This window comes from Trachemys scripta, chromosome 10 (assembly GCF_013100865.1).
Source record: "Trachemys scripta elegans isolate TJP31775 chromosome 10, CAS_Tse_1.0, whole genome shotgun sequence".
Classification (NCBI taxonomy): Eukaryota; Metazoa; Chordata; order Testudines; family Emydidae; genus Trachemys; species Trachemys scripta.
In genome coordinates, this window is record NC_048307.1 from 12,090,791 (window position 1) to 12,110,047 (window position 19,257).

At 50.1% G+C, this 19,257-nt stretch overlaps 1 protein-coding gene across 4 annotated transcripts in view; it reads left to right on the forward strand.

The window, feature by feature from the left end:
- The window catches only part of INTS1 (integrator complex subunit 1), a 40,325-nt gene that overhangs the window by 5,221 nt on the left and 15,847 nt on the right, over positions 1-19,257 (forward strand). For 2 of the 4 annotated variants that reach the window (XM_034783585.1, XM_034783586.1), the window contains exons 2-26: positions 216-303; positions 689-979; positions 2,020-2,216; positions 3,757-3,894; positions 4,768-4,927; positions 5,422-5,527; positions 5,858-6,044; positions 6,192-6,337; positions 6,650-6,791; positions 7,189-7,365; positions 7,830-7,938; positions 8,615-8,735; positions 9,585-9,662; positions 10,201-10,355; positions 11,605-11,701; positions 12,416-12,507; positions 12,872-12,932; positions 13,355-13,552; positions 13,888-14,017; positions 14,332-14,511; positions 14,600-14,749; positions 15,681-15,860; positions 16,070-16,174; positions 17,232-17,399; positions 17,530-17,641. In XM_034783585.1, the coding sequence (XP_034639476.1) occupies positions 246-303; positions 689-979; positions 2,020-2,216; positions 3,757-3,894; positions 4,768-4,927; positions 5,422-5,527; positions 5,858-6,044; positions 6,192-6,337; positions 6,650-6,791; positions 7,189-7,365; positions 7,830-7,938; positions 8,615-8,735; positions 9,585-9,662; positions 10,201-10,355; positions 11,605-11,701; positions 12,416-12,507; positions 12,872-12,932; positions 13,355-13,552; positions 13,888-14,017; positions 14,332-14,511; positions 14,600-14,749; positions 15,681-15,860; positions 16,070-16,174; positions 17,232-17,399; positions 17,530-17,641 (3,538 nt within the window). In that variant the 5' untranslated portion in view covers positions 216-245. Of the gene's footprint in view, positions 1-215; positions 304-688; positions 980-2,019; positions 2,217-3,756; positions 3,895-4,767; positions 4,928-5,421; positions 5,528-5,857; positions 6,045-6,191; positions 6,338-6,649; positions 6,792-7,188; positions 7,366-7,829; positions 7,939-8,614; positions 8,736-9,584; positions 9,663-10,200; positions 10,356-11,604; positions 11,702-12,415; positions 12,508-12,871; positions 12,933-13,354; positions 13,553-13,887; positions 14,018-14,331; positions 14,512-14,599; positions 14,750-15,680; positions 15,861-16,069; positions 16,175-17,231; positions 17,400-17,529; positions 17,642-19,257 lie in introns of those variants that run through there. The other 2 variants (XM_034783588.1, XM_034783589.1) reach the window with 1 other exon arrangement.

Sequence of the window (19,257 nt, forward strand, 5' to 3'; positions counted from 1 at the left end):
CCGGCAAATGGCGGGGGGAGGAGGTGGTTTGGGGGGGGGTTGGGTGAGTGGTGGGGGCCCAGGTTTACGGGTGGGGATTGGGTGAGTGACAAGGGGCCAGGGTTTGCAGAGGGGCGCGGGGGGGGGGGCGGATTAGCTGCGGGGGGACGGTGAGGCTGTATCAGGCACGGCCTCGTTCCCTCCCCATCCCATGTCTCCTCTCCCGGACCCTGCAGGTGACGCTGTGGCGCGGAGACCCCGGCAGCATGAATCGCCCGAAGCCGGCCACGGTTCGCCGCCCCAGTGCGGTGCCCAAGCCCTCAGGTGAGTCCCAGCCCCTGGCAGCGGAGGGCTGCGAGAGGGGTCTGGCAGACCTTGGTCCCCCCGGGGCAGCCTGGGTTGAGCGGGACCACTGGCCACTAACTTGGGAGGGAGAAGGGGAGGCTCTTATAGTGCCCCGAGCCTGGCCAGTTGGCTGGTGCTCAGTGGGGCTGTTGGTGCCCATCCCCCAGGCCACCCAGTAGGGCTGGCAGCTGCTTGTGAGCCCTGCCCTCTGGTGCCAGCCTCTAAGTGAAATCTGCCTTGGCTTTGTCTCTGCATTGTTTTGTCTTAAGGCCTGGGGTGCCCAGAGCACTGGGTGGGTTTGTGGCTCAAGGAAGGGGATGGAGACTTCTGACTTTGTGGTCTTATCTCTGTTTTCTTTTCGTAGCTCATCCTCCACCGGGAGATTTTATTGCCTTGGGGTCGAAAGGCCAGACCAATGATTCTAAAGCTGCCGTCACACTGCTCAAGCCAGCGCCAGCTGGATTGCCCTCTGAGCGTAAACGGGAGGGGTCCACTGCTTTATCTAGTGCATCCAGCCTGACGGGATTGACCAAACGCCCCAAACTCTGCTCCACACCTCCCCTGAGTGCCCTGGGACGTCTGGCAGAGGCCGCAGTGGCTGAGAAACGGGCCATTTCACCCTCCATAAAGGAACCATCTGTGATTCCAATCGAAGGTAAAGCAACATTCTGGTTTCTGCTCGGAGTTGTGTGATTGTGAGAGGGGGTATAGTAGCATCCAGCTCTTCTACGCAGCATTTGAGCTGAGGAGCCTTTTCTCTGGGGTCTGTATGCTGGTGCTTGGGGAATTCCGTGTGCTTCCCCAGTAATGCCACTGTTGGCGTAAGGCTCATGGGGAGTGTAACGCTAGCATCCTCCTGTGTTCAGTGCAAAGCAGGCACACTTTCTCCGCAGGCTTCCCACCATGATATTGTAGTGCCGGGCGGGATTCCCTCTCCTGAACACTCTCCCATCCTTCCCCTCTCATCCGGGCATAGTGTTTTGCTTTTGGCCCTCCTCCTTTTCCCTCTCTCTACTGCTCCATCTAGTTTTTCACTTCAGGTGGATATCCAATACCAGCACTTGAAAGGTCTCTTCCTTGGGAAGTCATTGTCCCCATGTTAAAGCTCTTTAACTCTTTGTTGTGTAACTAATGTGTGGGGGTGGGGGCAACTGTGCATTTTAATGAAAGCTCTGGGGGTCTGCATGTTGCATGTCATTTTGTAGAATGTCTTTCCGCTCCCTGGTGTTCGATATAATAATAGGGTTAAATTCTAGCAGAAAGGAAGACAGACAAAGGGTATATCTACACTGCCCGCGGAATCGGCAGGCAGTGATCGATTCAGCGGGGATCGATTTATCGCATCTAATCTAGACGCAATAAATTGACCCCCGACTGCTCTCCTGTCGACTCCTGTACTCCACTGCCGTGAGAGGCGCGGGCACAGTCGATGGGGGAGTGGCAGCCGTCAACTCACCATGGTGAAGACACCGCGATAAGTAGATCTAAGTACGTCGACGCTGAAGTTGCGTAACTTAGATCGATCCAAAATGAGAGAGATCAAGGAATACAAGCAAAAGGGGACAGGAGTCTTCAGCAGAGCTTTCAGGGGTGGGGAAAAGCAACCAGGGTGCCGTTCCACTCTGTTCAAGTCTCCCAGGGCCCGTCTTTGCTGGATGGGGATCAGTATTGACAGCTGTTTGTCTGTGATTGCAGTTGTCCCCACTGTGCTGGTGGATGAGATTGAAGCAGCTGAGGCAGAAGGCAATGACGACCGCATTGAGGGGGTGCTGTGTGGAGCGGTGAAGCAGCTGAAAATGAACAGAGCCAAGCCTGACCCCACGTTGTACTTGAGTCTGATGTATCTGGCAAAAATCAAGCCCAATATATTTGCCACCGAGGGGGTTATTGAGGTGAGACTGCGTTTGTTTTGATTAACAAGTGTGATGAGATGTCACCTCAGTGTGCTGTCAACTTTTGAGCACTATGGGCTCCCGACACCGACCTACTAGTGCTGGGATTGGCTCTGCGAGCCTCTGAGCACAGTGGCATTTGCCTTGGTGCCAGGAATTGGGCTGAATTAACACAGCTGTAATGGTGACCTTTATGGTGGGTTCCTCTGTGCCTTCCTTCTCTCAACCCTTTACTGTGACTGGGTTCTGGGGGGATGCCACCTGGAACTGAGATACAGCTGAGCCCTCTGTCTCACCAGTCTTGGTTCCCTCTTGCACTGTGACGTTGTGACAAACTGCAAAGCCCTCCAAGCTTGCACTCATACTAACCTCCACAGGCAGGGACCACACCCAGCTGTGTTCATGAATGCTTTGGCCAGCCACTCATGAATCCACAATAGAGAGGCTACAGCCAAAATACTCCCAGCTCCCCAGCCTAAGACCCCAGAGCTCTACCATCCTGCCCTGGTCAAAACCCAGCCAGTATGAATTTATAACTCAGTCTGCCACTTCTGCAAAGGAAAGTGGATGTGCACCAACTCTTGTTCCTGAGCTGAGATTTATCCTCTCTGCACTTCAAGCACCACACAGTGTTTTGGGTAAAATATAAAATAGATTTAGTAACTGGAGAAGGATAGCTTTTCAGTGATTATAAATGATAGCAAACAGATCGAAGTAGATTACCAGAAGAAATAACACAAAACGCAAACTAAGTCTGCAGTATTAGGGTCTGAATCAGTAATCTCTCATCCTGACTGATGATACAAGCCTTCCACCAAGTTTCTATACACAGGCTAGAAATCCCTTTAGCCTGGGACTAGCACTTCCCCCTGCAGTTCAGTACTTTTTCCTCCGGTACTTTCAGGTGTGTTGTTGTAGGGAGAGTGAGGTGCAGTCATGAGATAATTTCCCCCTTTAATATCTTCTTCCAATTTGGTGGAAAGCTCTTTTGCTGTGACCTGGGTCAAACAGTTCCCGTTGTGTAATGTGCTGTCTCTGAGAGGTTTCTGTGGTACACAGTTCCTGGGGTAATCCTTGTGCTTGTGTGTATTTCCTCAATAAGCCATTAATGTTGTTTGGACTTTCTGTTGTTCTACCTGAAAGGCTGCTTGTGGGTGTTCTCTACCTCACAACGTGTTTCAGTAGCACATACAGAGCCAAACCTCATAACTTCACATACAGTGATAGCACGTACAATCCAACGAGACAGTGTCTAGTAGATCAAGACTTTTAGACTGATACCTAACAAGGCATACTTTGTACTAAACATAGCCTAATTGTAGGATAGTGGTGAATAAGGGGGTGCCAGGGTGTTGCACCTCCCCCCCCTTAGTTTACTGCAGGAGTGTTAGTCACTGACTAATACAGAGGCAGTAGCCTAAGGTTCTCTTTAGGTTTTGACTATACAACTCCCAAGTGTTACCGAACATTGTAGTGTCACCCACAGGTGTTCCCTTGTCTTCATCTTTTGAGGGATTGATTCTTGTCTGACATCTTCCAGGCACTGTGCAGCCTCCTCCGGAGAGATGCCTCCATCAACTTCAAAGCCAAAGGGAACAGCCTGGTGTCCGTTTTGGCCTGTAATCTTCTTATGGCGGCTTACGAAGAGGATGAGAACTGGCCGGAGATCTTTGTCAAGGTACATGGTAGCTATGGGGAGAGCTCTCCCACTGGGTGATGCCATGGTGGGCGGGGCAAGAGGAGCTGGCCAACGTCATTGTGCTTGTCACCATGTAGGGGAGGGCAAGGTGACATTGGAGAGGAGCAGAGGCCTTGTTGCTGCTACCCTGTGATGCTGTAGAGGGGTGAGTGCGTCATTGCTGTGGGGAGACTGGAAAAAAGGAGGTCGCTGTCTGAGGTGGGGGCAGATAAGCAACAGGACCAGTGGCTGTGTTGGAAGATTGTGGGAGATGAAGTCCCTGTTTCTCAAACGAAGGTCTGCAGCTCGGTTTTCATTCAACACTGAGATGCTGCTGCCTCCTGTGCCTCTCTCTAGCCTTCATATTCTCCCTTCTGAGATGCACAATCAGGAGCCAGCGTATCCTTGTGCAGTGCTGTTCCTGGATGGTTCATCTGTGGGGCTTGATCTCTGGGTCTAAAAGCATGAGATTCTGCTGCTAGAGCTACAGAGCCAGGTTTGTTAGTTCTGCAGCAGTAGCTGACTGAAATATTTTGAAGTGATCTAGCTATGAAAGGGGGGAGACCCACAGTTTTGGGGAAGAAGGATTTCCCAGTGGTTAGGATACTAGCCTGGGGTTCGGGATACCTGGATTCAGTTCCCTGCCCCCTCAGAAGTTCCCTGTGTGACCTTGAGCAAGTCTCTCTGGGCTTCAGTTCCCCATCATGCAACAGGGATAATAGCCCTGCCCTACTTTACAGGGCTGTGGGGAGGATAAATACGTGAAAGATTGTCAAGTGCACAAGTGTCTCAGTGACTGGGCCACGTAAGTACCGAAGATGGATAGATGTCAGCATTGCTCCCATTTATACTCTGCTTGTTGCCCTCCGGCAGGTTTACATTGAGGACTCGCTTGGAGAGCGCATCTGGGTGGACAGCCCTCACTGCAAGACATTTGTGGATAACATCCAGACAGCCTTCAGTACAAAGATGCCTCCGAAGAGCATGCTGTTACATGGGGAAGTTGGCCGCAGTGGAGGTGATCTTAGTGCAGGTAAGGAGGTGCCTGGGCAATGGAGCCAAAGTGGTTGAGAAGAGGATCGGAGCCTAGAGATATTTTTAGCCTGATAGTCTAGTAACAGCTCATCAGAGGGGATCCCAGTTAGGGCTTACACGGTTTGGGAAGCACACTCCTGTTTGGTGAGATGGGGCACCTCTCATTGCTCTCTAGTGCCCACTCCTCCCCTTGAGAGATGCAAGGACCACCGGGGAAGAAGGTCACTTTTGGGGAGGAATGGATGGGATTTGAGTGCTCCTCTAAGAACTGCAACGCCCTGAAAGGTTCACCTAGAAGATTGTGGGGGACGCAGTGACAAGGTGTGGCTGAACACCAGTGCAGGGGCGCTGGTAAGAGGACTTCTGGGGAGGAGGCTGTTGCAGGTCGCTACGTGAAGCAGAATCCCTCAGTGCTAGTGAAGGGTCTCTTGGAAGCCGTGTTGCTGAGGAGTTGTTACATCCATTCATGATTGTGTGTTGGTCTATCTGTAGGGAGCAGCCCCCACCCCGCCATGGCAGAGGAGGAAGACAGCCAGAGTGAGCTGCTGATTGCAGAGGAGAAGATGAGTCCAGAGCAGGAGGGACAGCTTATGCCCAGGTACAGTGCCCCTTCCCTCCCCAGTTACAGAGCCTTTTGGCATTGCAGCTCTCTGTGCAGACTCCTAATCCAGAAACCACTCTCGCAAAGCTTATAGCGTCCCCCAACCAGCTCTCCTATGGCACACCCTAGAGAGAGAGTCTCCCCTAGATACAGCCCAGTGACGTTGGAATGGTTTGTGCCAACTCCTGGAGACCAGAGTGGTTTGTTGTCCGTGCTGTTGAGTGGCCTGTGCTCTCCAGGGCTTGGTTATGTGTGGGAGGTGTTTCAGCAGATACTAGGTAAAGGAAGAGTTTGGACGTGAGCAAACATGGGATTATTGTGCCTCAGATATGAAGACCTCGCAGAGAGTGTGGAAGAGTATGTCTTGGACATGCTACGGGACCAGCTCAACCGACGCCAGCCAATGGATAACGTCTCCAGGAACCTCCTTCGACTGCTGACAGCTACTTGTGGCTATAAAGAGGTCCGGCTGATGGCTGTTCAGAGGCTTGAGATGTGGTTGCAGAACCCAAAGGTAAGAGTGTTGGAGGCATTTTCTCCTGACCATCGAGGCTGTAATTACACTGTAATTTGTCTGGAGGCCAGGCCAGTAGGACCAGGAATTTCTGACTTTGTCTGTGATAGCGGTTGGTTGTTGACTCTTTCTGGTCTTATTGTGTAGCTGACCAGACCAGCCCAGGACTTGCTCATGTCAGTCTGTATGAACTGCAACACACATGGCTCTGAGGACATGGAGGTCATTTCCAACCTGATCAAAATCCGTCTCAAACCCAAAGTCCTTCTCAACCACTACATGCTGTGTGTCAGGTAAGCAAGTTAATGGGAGCGTGTGTCAGTCTGAATGCAGTGCAGTGTTTTCAGAGGGGCCCAGCTTCTGTTTAAAGAACTGGAAGGGAGGGCTGGTTGAGTGCAGTCTCTCAGCATCCCCTCTTGAGGGCATGTGGAGTTCTGAGTGTCACCAAGTGATTGATTGGCAGACAGTCCTTTCTCTCTGCTGGAGGACATGGTGTCTTCCCTTCCCGTCTTTGTTACGTGAGCGCAGAGACTAGAACTGTATGCCCAATAGTAAGAAATCCTTGGTCCATGGGATGCTTTGCTAACTTTGGATTCCCCTTGCAGGGAGCTGCTGAATGCTCACAGGGACAACCTGGGCACCATGGTCAAGTTTGTGATTTTCAATGAACTTTCAAATGCAAGAAACCCCAACAACATGCAGATTCTCTACACAGTGCTACAGCACAGCTCTGAGCTAGCACCCAAGGTAGGGACCGTGGCCTTGCAGGTGTTGTGTGTGTGATCAGTACATACCTGCGGGGCAGGGAGTGGCTGAACTCGATCTTTATTTTTATGGAGTCTCCCCAACTGCACGGGTATTTCCTTTGGTTTGGAAATCTGTGTACAGTGTTTGTCTGAAACAAACGTGCACGGGCATTGTCAGACTCCCGAACCCTTTTGGTGTGTGCCTTTGTAATCAGTGGTGCTGTCGTCTTCAGGAGAACCTCCCCGCGACTGTGGCTGACCCATTAGAGCTCCCCAGTGAATTCATTCAGGCCTCGGTGTGGCGATAACACCAGCAGGGACTCGATGTATCTAGTCTCTGTCCATGGATGTTGGTGCTGAATATTGGGCACTAAAGGGCTTCTCTTTTGTGGCCTCAGTTCCTGGCCATGGTGTTCCAGGATCTGCTGACTAATAAGGATGATTATCTGCGGGCCTCGCGGGCGCTGCTGCGAGAGATCATCAAACAGACAAAACATGAGATCAACTTCCAGGCTTTCTGCTTGGGGCTCATGCAGGAGCGGAAGGAGGCCCAATATACAGACATGGAATTCAAGGTACCACCTCATCTTGCCGTACCACCTCTGCTTCTCATCCCAGCACTCCAACTGGTATCCTGAGGGACTCTGTGGCATTCTGCTTCTCTGATGGCTTAACCCCTCCATGCAGTGCTCTCTTGCTCTCCCTTCTATTCTATGTGGCTTACCTGCTCTCTTTTCTTGCTTATTTCCTCCATGACATTGCTCAGGGGGACATGCTTCATCCCCTTTCCTCCTTGTCTGTATGGCTTGGCTATTGCTCCTTGCAGTTTAGTGGCCATGTTCTTCCCTGTCCACTCTATTTGGACTTATGAGCCCTCCTGCCTGTCTCCTGTCCCAATACCCCCACACTGGCACCCCTGGCGTTACCTCTGCACCCTGCATGATATTACAGGCATCTCTGGCAGCGGGTGCACCTTTGGATGATGGGCACTCCTCCTCCAGATGCAGCTGGGATATCAACTGTCGTGATCTTTTTTTAGGAGCGGTTTGTCATCCACATAACTGACCTGCTGGCTGTCTCCATGATGCTCGGCATCACGGCTCAGGTGAAGGAGGCTGGGATTGCATGGGACAAAGGAGAGAAAAAGAGTAAGCCTCCTAACCTGGATTCCTTTGAACATCGGACATGTGGGGTAGAGAACATCGGGGGAACATTGCAGCTGGGAGTAGTGAGGCTGAGTCTCGGAGAGGATCCCTAGAATCCTGTCTGGTGGTGTTGGGGTGTGATGGGCCACATCTTAATAAATCTACCAGCTGGATGCACAGTCAACACTGAGAATCACTCAGAGCAGAGGTGCTTGTAATAGCCATAGAAAACAGTGGCTGGGAGACCTGTACTAGGAGGGGGAAAGGGGGACTGAGTTGGGATGTGGGGGACAGTTCAGAAACCTGGCTTTTGTATGATGGAGCAGCTGTGAGAATTATAAAATACCTGAGAGCCAACTATTTGGACTAACAGGAAAGCTGCTGCCTGTGTGTGTCCTTGTCTCAGCCTTGCATTTCCGCTAAAATGTCCCAGGGTTTATTCTAGTTCCCAAGGGTGGTGCCAGAAAGCCCCTCTGCTACCAAATGTGTGTGCTGTTCGTAGTGGTGGGTGTGGATGGTTAGCTGGTCTAGTGTGCTGGGCCTCTGTCCGGGTTAGTCACTGTTGACTCCCTGGAGTCATCTGCTTGTGAGATGGCTGTTCATAACAGCCACCCTCCAGCTTCCCAGGGGGCTGTGAAATATGTGCAGAGTTCCTGACCTGAGTGTATGTCTGTTTCAGACTTGGAGGTGCTGCGTTCCTTCCAGAACCAGATTGCCGCCATCCAGCGCGATGCTGTCTGGTGGCTCCACACGGTGGTTCCATCGATCAGCAAACTGGCTCCGAAGGACTACGTGCACTGGTATGAGGTTCAGTTGAATGGAGTGGTTCCTAGCAAACCTGCTCTGGAAATCCCCCCCACGCCCCCTAGTCACATCACTGACTCTACTAAACATGCTATGTAGAGACAATGCGTGTGCTCCTGAGAGCAACTGGAGTGTCTCCCCTCCCAACAGCCACGCAGCAGGAACGCTCTGCCCTAGTGGTAGGGAGATGGATTCGCTTTCCCTTCGGGATTTCACATGCACTTCTGTACAAACTTTAATGCCAAAGGCTTTAGATAGTATTTCCACAGTATTCACATCCCAATTATGCTGTCAAGGAAACAGCCCCTTTGGACCTGTGTTTTGATCTGATCTGATAATGGAGGGAAAGGTCCCTAGATAGGGATGTTCTTGTAGAGTGGAGACCAGATAGAGCTCTGTCTCCGAGACTTTCTGCCCTTGCAGGCAAGAATATACTACAGGGGATTAGATGGTTTGAGGCATTGGTAATGGGACCAAAAGATCAGTCAGGTCAGCCGAGGTCGGTAATAACTGAAATCTGTTCCCACCTGATGGCTATTGGGGTCTCCTTGGAAGTACTGAAGACGGCGGGCATATCGCACCACCCATCACCATTGCAATTGGTAGTAGCTGTTCCCCTGGTTAGTCTTGGCAGAACTTTCCTCTTGCCTGAGGAGGGAGTCCTTCCGGGTCAGGGTTGGGGCATGTTAGCAGTGTGGGGAGGCTCGCCTGGCTGCTGCCTGTATCGTATATTCTTCTGTGGATTGTATTGCGCTCCAGTCTCCAGGGCTCTCAGTTCACACACCGGGGAAAGATGCACGGGATTTCAATGAGAGTTAAGAGTTTAGTATTGTTTCTCTCTGCAGTCTCCACAAGGTGCTGTTCACAGAGCAGCCAGAGACCTACTACAAATGGGACAACTGGCCCCCTGAGAGCGACCGCAAGTAAGTGCATTGCAATTGGGTTTCTATGGGCATAGCTGTAGCAGCAAGGAGAGGAGAAATCAGACATTTCTGGTGCTTAACTAAGCTGCCCATAAGGATGTTTTATACCTCTGTGTTGGAGACATCTGCTCTGCTGAGGTTTTCATTGTCCCTGTCGGTTCTCACAGAAGATTGGGTTTCTCCAGTCTTCACCTGGCCCTCTTCCTCCTCCCCCCATCCGCACACTGGTTGGTGCTGTGGCTGCAGGGAGAATGGGCCTGCATTGTGTGTGGTGCTGGGGAGCTGAAGCCTGCCTGTCTGAGTCTGTAAAATTCAATTGCAGGGGCCAAACTAAACCATGTTCTGGAAGGGGGCTTGTTCTTGTATGTGACTAAGCTGGGGGATGCGAGCATTTTCCATGGCTTTAATGTGGGCTGTCGTGGCTCTCCTCTGCTCTCCGTGTCCAAGCAATACGAGCCCAGCCCCAGGCTGTCATCCGGAAAGGTTCCCCTTTCTTTGGGCACTGGGTCACGGCCTTCTCTCTATATCTCATTCCCAGCTTCTTCCTGCGCCTCTGCTCGGAGGTGCCTATCCTTGAAGACACGCTCATGCGGATCCTTGTCATTGGTTTGTCACGGTCACCCCTCGGCCCTGCCGACGCCATGGAGCTTGCTGATCACTTGGTGAAGCGGGCGGCGGCCGTGCAAGCAGACGGTAGGAATGCTGCGCAGGGCTGCGTGAAAATGATCTGGTGACGTAGCAATTCCTGCCCTGTTGAGAGCGGGTAGCCTGTTGCACTCCTGTCCCTCCTCCACGCTGCTCAGAGAGTCTCCAGTGCACGTGTACCACTGCTCCCCCGATACACCTCAGAATGGTTGGAGCAGTTAGTAAGTCCATCTGCATTAGACTGGGGAAGAGCGTTTTGATCTAGTTGTTGAAGCACGCGACTAGGAGCCAGGAACTTTCTGCCACTGGCTCTCTCTCTGTCTTTGGGCAAGTCACTCATCTCCCTGCCACCGTGAAAGTGAGCTAAACACACCTGCACAGTGGGTTATTATTTGCTAATTACTGGCTGTATAAGGGCTAAGTAATGCGATCGTTATTACCCAGAGAAAACGAATGTTTTTACAGTCAGTAATTTAACACTTACGTAGAGCATAAAAGTCAATTAAAAATATTCTAAACCCTAAAAAAAATGAGTTAAGGTGATTGACTAAAGTATTCTTTTGGCCTTACAGCTTATATTCAATATTGACTTGTGACAGATCTCCTTCACAAATCACCTGGCCAACCAGGTGTAGTTATGAACTCTGTCAGTGTGGCTGTCACTCAGACGAATATAACCATGTGATTTCAGCTGTATGTGTAGATTGTTTATAAGTGTGTCTGGGGCAGAGTTCAGGGTGGTGTTAAAGCATGTCTCTAAAGCACATAGCATACTCTGGGCATTGAGCAGTAAACACACAAGTCTAAAAAGTGAAAAAACTAGACTCTGTTGTTAGATACACCAATGAAAATGTGGTATTAATGCTCTAAATGCTGCATTATTTCAAGTGTTGAAATAGTTGTTTGTAAGTTAGAGGGGCCCAGAAGGGTTAGACAGCAGACCTGGACTGAAAAAGGGCATTTTTCATGTCTCTGAACTCCTAAACTACTGAATGGATTTACTGCTAATTTTCTTCTAAACCTGTTCCCTAGAAGTAAATAGTGTAGTGCTTGTTAGGTTTGAAAAATGTTCTCCCTAATCAAAGAACTTAAAACTCATCTTTAGCTGAAAAACTCAATATATATTTAATTATAGAGCTGATCCTGATTTCTCCATAAACATTATGATTGTTCCCAAAGCCTGTGATGGTAGAATCATTTGAGGTTAGCCTTTCAGTACAGCTTATTAGCATGTTTCCTTAAGAACTATCAGCCAAGTACCCATGTCTATAACCTGTTTGTTCTCTTCCCACTTTAGATGTAGAGGTCTTGAGGGTGGAGAGAATCCAACTGATTGATGCAGTCTTAAATCTGTGTACTTATCATCATCCGGAGAACATCCAGCTTCCCCCAGGGTAAGGCTTGTAGATGCAAAACTCTTAGTTGCAAAGTTCTAGCCCCTGCTCACCTTGTTTCCGAGAGTACTGGAACCCTTCCCTAGAGTAAGCTTGTAATAATGTCTTGATTTGGTGGGAATTTATGGGCAGCAGAGGGTGGGATCTATACCCTGGAGCTGATTCCCAGTGACTGGGCTTGGTAGGGACTTTCCTCTGGTCTGTGTGGGTATTTGCGGATGATCTTTCCAGGTCTCTGTGCACACTCACTTGAGAAGGGTATTCACCTGATATATCTGCAGGACTCTGATAATGCTGAAAGCAAACAACGAAAAACTAAGCAGAGAAGCAATGTGTCCAGTGCAGCGGTTCTCAACCCGCGGGCCTCATGCGGCCCAATTAGCACATAACTGTGGCCCGGCTCAGCTGTGTGCTAAAGGCCCACCAGGGATCCGCCAGTTTCCTGGCTGCCCCACCTCCCGGCAGGGTCAGTGTCAGGACAGCCGACCACCACGCCGGTTCTGGGGTCAGGGCTGCTGGCTGGCCAGCCCCACGGGGTCCAGGGTCGGGGTCCGGGCTGCCGCTTCCCTGCCCCCTGGCCCCTGCAGCCCAGGTAACACATTGTGAACCACATATGCGGCCCACAATGTGTAATAAGTTGAGAACCACTGGTCTAGTGGTTAGAACAGGCAACTCTGAATACAAATAACTTGGTTCTGCCAATGGCTTTTTCAGGTATCAGCCTCCAAATCTAGCCATCTCTACCCTCTACTGGAAGGCTTGGCCTCTCCTCCTGGTAGTGGCCGCATTCAACCCTGAAAACATTGGTGAGTTATGAGCACTTCTCAGAGCACCAGCGCAGCTGAAGTGTGTCACAAGAGGGAGCTCTGCTGTCTCAGCTGAAGATGCACATGAGGATGGCTAGATTTTGTTGTTGCATGACTCCACGCTGATGCATATGCGCTGCGTAAGCAGAGCTCTGCAGGTTGGGGGCGTGTCTAGAAGGAATTTGGATCAGGTGGAGCATAGTGTGAGCAGGGGGACTAGTTGTGAGTGCCCCTGTTCTGTTTGTGAGGGAACGAGTCTGAGGGGGATGGGGAGGGAGTGTGGTATGCTCCGTGCACACACATCTAGGCAAATATCCTGACTGGGTGTCTAATCCTCTGACTGCCCTTTTCTCCTGGGTTGCAGGGTTGGCTGCCTGGGAGGAGTATCCCACGCTAAAGATGCTCATGGAAATGGTCATGACTAAGTGAGTGTTGTTCAGCTCTTTCCGTTTCATCCCACTCTTGAAGAGAATGGATTTCTGAACCAAGTTTGCACCTGATGGCTTCTTCCTTTCTCTGTCTGAGGGGTAGGGGGAGAGAAGGTTTGGCACAAAGCTTACAGAAGTGAAACTAGCTGGGCAGCAGCTGTGGCGGAGTCTAGAAAGAGCGAGGGCACCTCCCTCAGCTGTCCCTGATGGGCAGTGAAGCCAGGCTCTGTAAGACCAAGGGATGCATGGGACATGTTTTGTTGGAAAGGGCTTGGCTTTTCATCCACATTCAGAAGGTCCATTCGTATTTTCATGCTGTCTGGTTGAACCAAGAAATGCCGTCTGGCATTTGGACTCTTTGCTCAGTGCAGAATTTATAGCACCGAAGGTCAAATAATTGTTGTGCCTCTTCTTCGCAGTAATTACTCCTATCCCCCCTGCACTCTGACGGATGAGGAAACACGCACAGAGATGATTAATCGTGAGCTCCAAATATCCCAGCGGGAAAAGCAGGAGATTCTTGCATTTGAGGGTCATCTGGCTGCTGCATCTACAAAGCAGACTATTACAGAGAGCAGCAGCCTCTTGCTGTCCCAGCTCACCAGTCTGGACCCCCAGTGAGTAGTCTTCTCCATTCTGGTACAATCAGGGAGTTCCCACCCTTGTAGTGGCATCCTCAGACAGGAAGAAACAAGGCTGAAGATCTCACTTGGTGGAAGAGAGCCCCAGGCAGAGGCCTTCAGGTGGGCGAAGGTAGGGTAGTGGTGACTGGCCGAGGTGAGAGAGGATTCGGTGGCCGTGTAACACAAATGAGATGTGCCCTCTCCATTTGGACCACTTCCTACCCCTTCTGTCACATGTGTGGGTTTTATGCACTGTTGAGTCAGTGCATATCTGTATCTTTGTGAGGGTGGGATTAGCTGTATGTAAAGCCTCCTTGTTTCTCTGGCAGGGGCCCCCCACGCAGACCTCCGCCACATGTCCTAGAGCAGGTGAAAAGCCTAAATCAGTCCCTCCGCTTAGGACACCTCCTATGCCGCAGCCGCCACCCAGACTTTCTACTCAACATCATTCAGAGGCAGGTGGGTTTCCTGAGGATGTGGGAGACTGGAATTGGCCTCTCTGTAGCTTGGAGGGAGCATGGGAGCTTCTGCAGGGAGGTATCCCAGTAATGCAGGGGCCTGAAGCCTGGGTTTATGGGACCTGTGGGGGCAGAAAGCAGGAGATGAATCAGATGCAAGGAAAAGTGGCTTATTTCTCTTCCCCCGGAGGGGCAGGGGGGATTGCCTTCTGCTGCTTGAGAACTAATGGGAGACCCTCACCAGTCAGTGCAATGGTAAACATGCAGGAGATCCTGGATTTTCCAGCCCTTCATTGTATCTGTCCTGTTCCCTAGGCCTCGTCCCAATCAATGCCATGGCTAGCAGACCTGGTTCAGTCCAGTGAGGGCTCCTTGGATGTTCTTCCGGTGCAATGTCTTTGTGAGTTCCTGCTGCATGATGCTGCTGATGAATCTGCCTCAGGCGAGGAAGAGGAGGAGGGAGAAAGTAAAGAACAGCGTGCCAAGAAACGCCAGGTAAGTGGCCTCCTGGGTTGGTTGCTTCAGGTATTTGAGTGGCCTGGTTCTGATATGATCTCATTGGACGGATACCTTCTCTTTCCAGAGACAGCAGAAGCAGAGGCAGCTGCTTGGGCGCCTACAGGACTTGCTCTTGGGCCCCAGAGCTGATGAGCAGACCACATGTGAGGTGCTGGACTACTTCCTGCGGCGCCTCAGTTCCTCTCAGGTGGCCTCCCGAGTGCTGGCCATGAAGGTAAGAAGAACAGACAGTAACTGGTTTGGGTTTTCCAGGAACGATGGGCAGAGTCTCTCACTTACATGGCTTCAGACAGCACTTGGACATGGAGGGGCTTTTGAATGTGGCTGTTGTTCCTCATTTTCTGCTTTAGCTAAAGGCAAGAACCTTGCTCCATCCTCGTTTGTCCATTTGAACTCTTCCCTCCTGTTTCCTGGACCTCACAAATGACACTGGCGCTTTGCTATCACCTTTGCTCAGGCAGGGCTGCAGAGTCCTGTCCTTCCAAGTGAGCAGATTGTCCAGGAGCAATACAGTAAAATGTGTATTGGAGGCCACCCTTGCTGGGTGGCCTACCTCAAGGTCTCCCTAAATGTACCAATTTGATCGTTGCTCTTTGCTGTTAAAACACCACCTCTGTTCGGAAGCTGGTTTTTCTTTTTATGTCCTTTTGAGTATGTTCACTTAAACTGGGATTAAGGTGCAGATGCTATGCGTGCAGAATCCAGACTGCAGATCCTGGGGCTCTTGGGGAAATCATCAGTTGTTGTCCTTGGGGTACTCCCAATAGAATGTAAATGGGGAAACTGCTATTGACTGCAGACTTCTCTGAACATACATGGTACCACGAGGACACTAGAGAGGTGCTCTCCTCGCATGTGTTCCATGTTGATTGTTATGACGCTGTACAGTAGTCTGAAACCTCTCCCGGAGTAACTGTTAAGTAGAGAGTTCTTTTGGTTGCTGCTAAAACACAAATGGCCGGTCCCAGTGACCCGGAGTCCATGTTTTTTCTGTGATGCATACACATCACCTTCAGGTTGTTAGTGGATGGAATTTGAAGCTCTGTTTCCACTTTGGGGTTCTTGATTTATGGTTCAGTATGAAAATGCTAACCCAGCTGTTGCTTTATATACATGGGCTTTGTCCATTGTACATCTCCCTGCAGGGTCTGTCCTTGGTGCTGTCGGAAGGGGGATTGCGTGATAGAGAGGAAAAAGAGCACCCTATGGAGGAAGATTCTGGTGACTCTGAACTCCTGCAGGGATACCAGTGGCTGCTAAGAGACCTGCCGAGGCTGCCGTTGTTTGACAGTGTTAGGGCAACTACATCTGTCGCCTTGCAACAGGTAAAGTTGACTAGGAGCAACTGGAGGTACTGGGGAGGTGGGGCAGGGATAGGAATGGTCTGCTCTGAAGGCAGAGTGTTCTCTGCCCTATTGATGCTAAACTGAACCAAATGGATGTGTGTATATATTGGGATAAGGGATGTTCCCTAACGTGTTACTGCTTGTTGCTATCGTCTAATGATCACTAACCGGAAAACCTCTCGTTCCAGGCCATCCACATGGAGACCGATCCTCAGACCATCAGTGCTTATTTGGTGTACCTATCCCAGCACGCCCCCATAGAGGATCAGGGGCAGCACAATGACCTCTCTCTGGTAAGAGAAGGGATTGAGGGATCACAGGGAAACACTGTAGCTCACATCTCCCTGCACTGTAATGACCACAGGCTCATAACTTAGAGATCTGTTATAACTGAGCCAGAGGCTTCCTGTACAAACTGTTAATGAGTTTACAAGCCACACGCAGGGGTGGCTTGTTTCTTTCATGTGTCTCGCATTGGAAGTCAGACTGCACATGACTTTCGGAGGTGGGTAGCCATCCGCAATAGGATGGTGAATTTGAGACTATAGATTGGTTTTAAAAAAAAATAATCCCCACTCTGATAGAGTGCGCAGTCTCTGGACCCAGCTGGAGAGTGTTTGCCATTAATACCTAGGTATATGATAAATGTTGGGACATTGGGAGTGAGGCATTAACAACATGACAAGTCGGGTACATTTTGTAGTAATCAAAGAGGAGTTCTGAATTTTTTAAAATATCCTTTGGGCCATCTTGGGTACTTGGCATCTTTCATTGTTCACAGATTTTAAAGGGTGCCTTGCCAGCACTTTCTTGCGTTTCGTGGGGGTTCTGTTCTGCCTTGGTGATTGCCCAGTGATGGGGTGTGGGTCTCATGGAGAGTCTATTGAATCGTTCTTTGCCTCCTGGGCTGGTCTCCAGGCTCTGTGCACGCGCGTGCTCAGGTGTCTTAACTTACGATTTTTGTTAAAATATAACAAACATCATGGGATCGCTGAGTCCTCTAACAACCGTGACAAATCTTCCACCTGACTTAAACCTGGTAACACTTCCTGTGCTATAGGTGTATGGAAATTGGGATATGCCATAGCAGAGGGGGCATTGTCAGTTGTAAGGAAGGAATATGATTTGTGCTACACCTGCTCCAGTGTTGCGCACCTATCCAAAGATTGCAGTTCCATCCATAACATCCTCGTGGCCCTTATGTGGCAAGATGGACAGTGGACTGATCCAGGGTAGGGCCCGGTGGGCAAATAGCTTTTCCAGCAATCAAAGTGGAGGGGGCTAGGGAGTGAAGCAGGAGTGCCAGTGTGAGCCCGTGTGAAGATTTTCACAGGTCTCTTCTCCCTGCAGGACGTGGCCAGGCTCATAGTGGAACGCTCCACCATCATGTCTCATCTCTTCTCGAAACTCTCGTACTCTGCTGAGTCAGAGGCAGTGCTGGTTGCTCTGCTCTCCATCTTCTCTTGCTACGTTAAGCGCATGCGCCAGAGCAAGGAAGGGGAGGAGGTGTACAGCTGGGTAAGCATCTCCCGCTATCTTCTTTGGGTCCTTCTCTTCCCTCCGGCTGTCTGCGTCTCTCTAGCTCTCCTAGCATTCATATTTCTGTGCTTTCTTTCATGGTTACTTATTTTGCTTTCCCCTCCTGTAGTCTGAGTCCCAGGATCAGGTGTTCCTTCGCTGGACTAGTGGGGAAACAGCCACCATGCACATTCTTGTGGTCCATGCGATGGTCATTCTGCTGACGCTGGGACCACCTCAAGGTTAGTAATGTGCATTGAAACCGATTCACATGAATCGCTGCTCTGAGTCATGGATGTAACTTCCTTCAGCCTCCACCATCCTGGAGAAGGAGGCAGTTGGGTCCTCACCCTGCACTGCTCAGGAAGCCAGGACACTTAGACTCATAGACTTTAAAGTCAGAACCATCGTGATCATCTAGTGTGACTTCCCGCACTTTGCAGGCCACAGAACCTTACTCACTCCTGAAATAGACCCCTCACCTCTGGCTGAGTTACTGAAATCCTCAAATCATGGTTTAAAGTCTTCAAGTTACAGAGAATCCACCATTTACACTAGTTTAAACCTGCAAGTGACCTGTGCCCTATGCTTGAGGAATTGCCTTCTTGTGAGGCATCTCTGATATTGATTGGTGCCCCCTGCAGAGTCCTCAGCTGTCTGTATCAAAGCTGATAACAAAACCCACCTCTCTTCAAAATTCTGCATACTGCTTTTACATCTTTACTAGACGCTCCAAATACCTGGCTATGTGGCATATGTGTGGAAGTAACTTGCATCCAACCCTGGTTCGTTGCCTCTCCGTCATGTCTAGCTCACTGCTTGCTGTGAAACCAAGGAGCATGGACTAAGAAGTGTGACGTAGAGTTTAACATAAGAATATAAGAACAGCCATACTGGCTCAGACCAAAGGTCCATCAAGCCGAGTATCCTGTCTCTGACAGTGGCCAATGCCAGGTGCCCCAAAGGGAATGAACAGACAGGTTATCATCAAGTGTTCCATGCCCTGTCACCCAATCCCAGCTTCTGGCAAACAGAGGCTAGGGACACCATTCCTGCCCATCCTGGCTAATAGCCATTGATGGACCTATCTTACATTAATCTGTCTAGCTCCCTTTTGAACCCTGTTATAGTATTGGCCTTCACAACAACCTCTGGCAAGGAGTTCCAGAGGTTGACAGTGCATTGCGTGCAAAAATACTTCCTTGTGTTTGTTTTAGACCTGCTATCTATTAATTTCATTTGGTGGCCCCTTGTTCTTGTATTATGAGAAGGAGTAAATAACACTTCCTTGTTTACTTTCTCTATACCACTCATGATTTTATAGTTTGCCTCTCTTCTTGTTTTTTTCCACTTCCCTTCCACTCTGCCAGCCATGATCATCTATTTGTTGTCCTCTCTTCCTCCCATCTGGGTTCTTTTAGTCACTCCAAATGCTGTGGGAAGTTTCAAAGAGGGAGGGAGGTGCCCATTGACTAGCTCTCCCTTTGGGCCTTTGAAAGTTATCCGGGCTCAAATCCCAGTGTGTCCCACCTTTCTCCATTCCTGTCTCTTTGCCTGTAAGCCCTTTTGGGGCCAGGAATGTCTGTATTCTTCTCTGTTGCTGTTTGTTATAATTGGAGTGCCCAGCAGTGTACAAGATACATGCCTTGTTTGCGAGGGATCTCCCCCAAAGAGCTTGCATTCTACTAAACTAGACAACAATTCAGAGCAGCAACCAGAGGAGATTTACGGGGCAGGGAGTGCAGGGCTTACAAATACATGTTTTTCTGGACATGTTGCGAGCCTGTTAAGATTACAAAGAAATGTATGTTACTTTTTTCTCTATTTGATTTAAGCACCTTGTCTCTGCTCAGCAAGT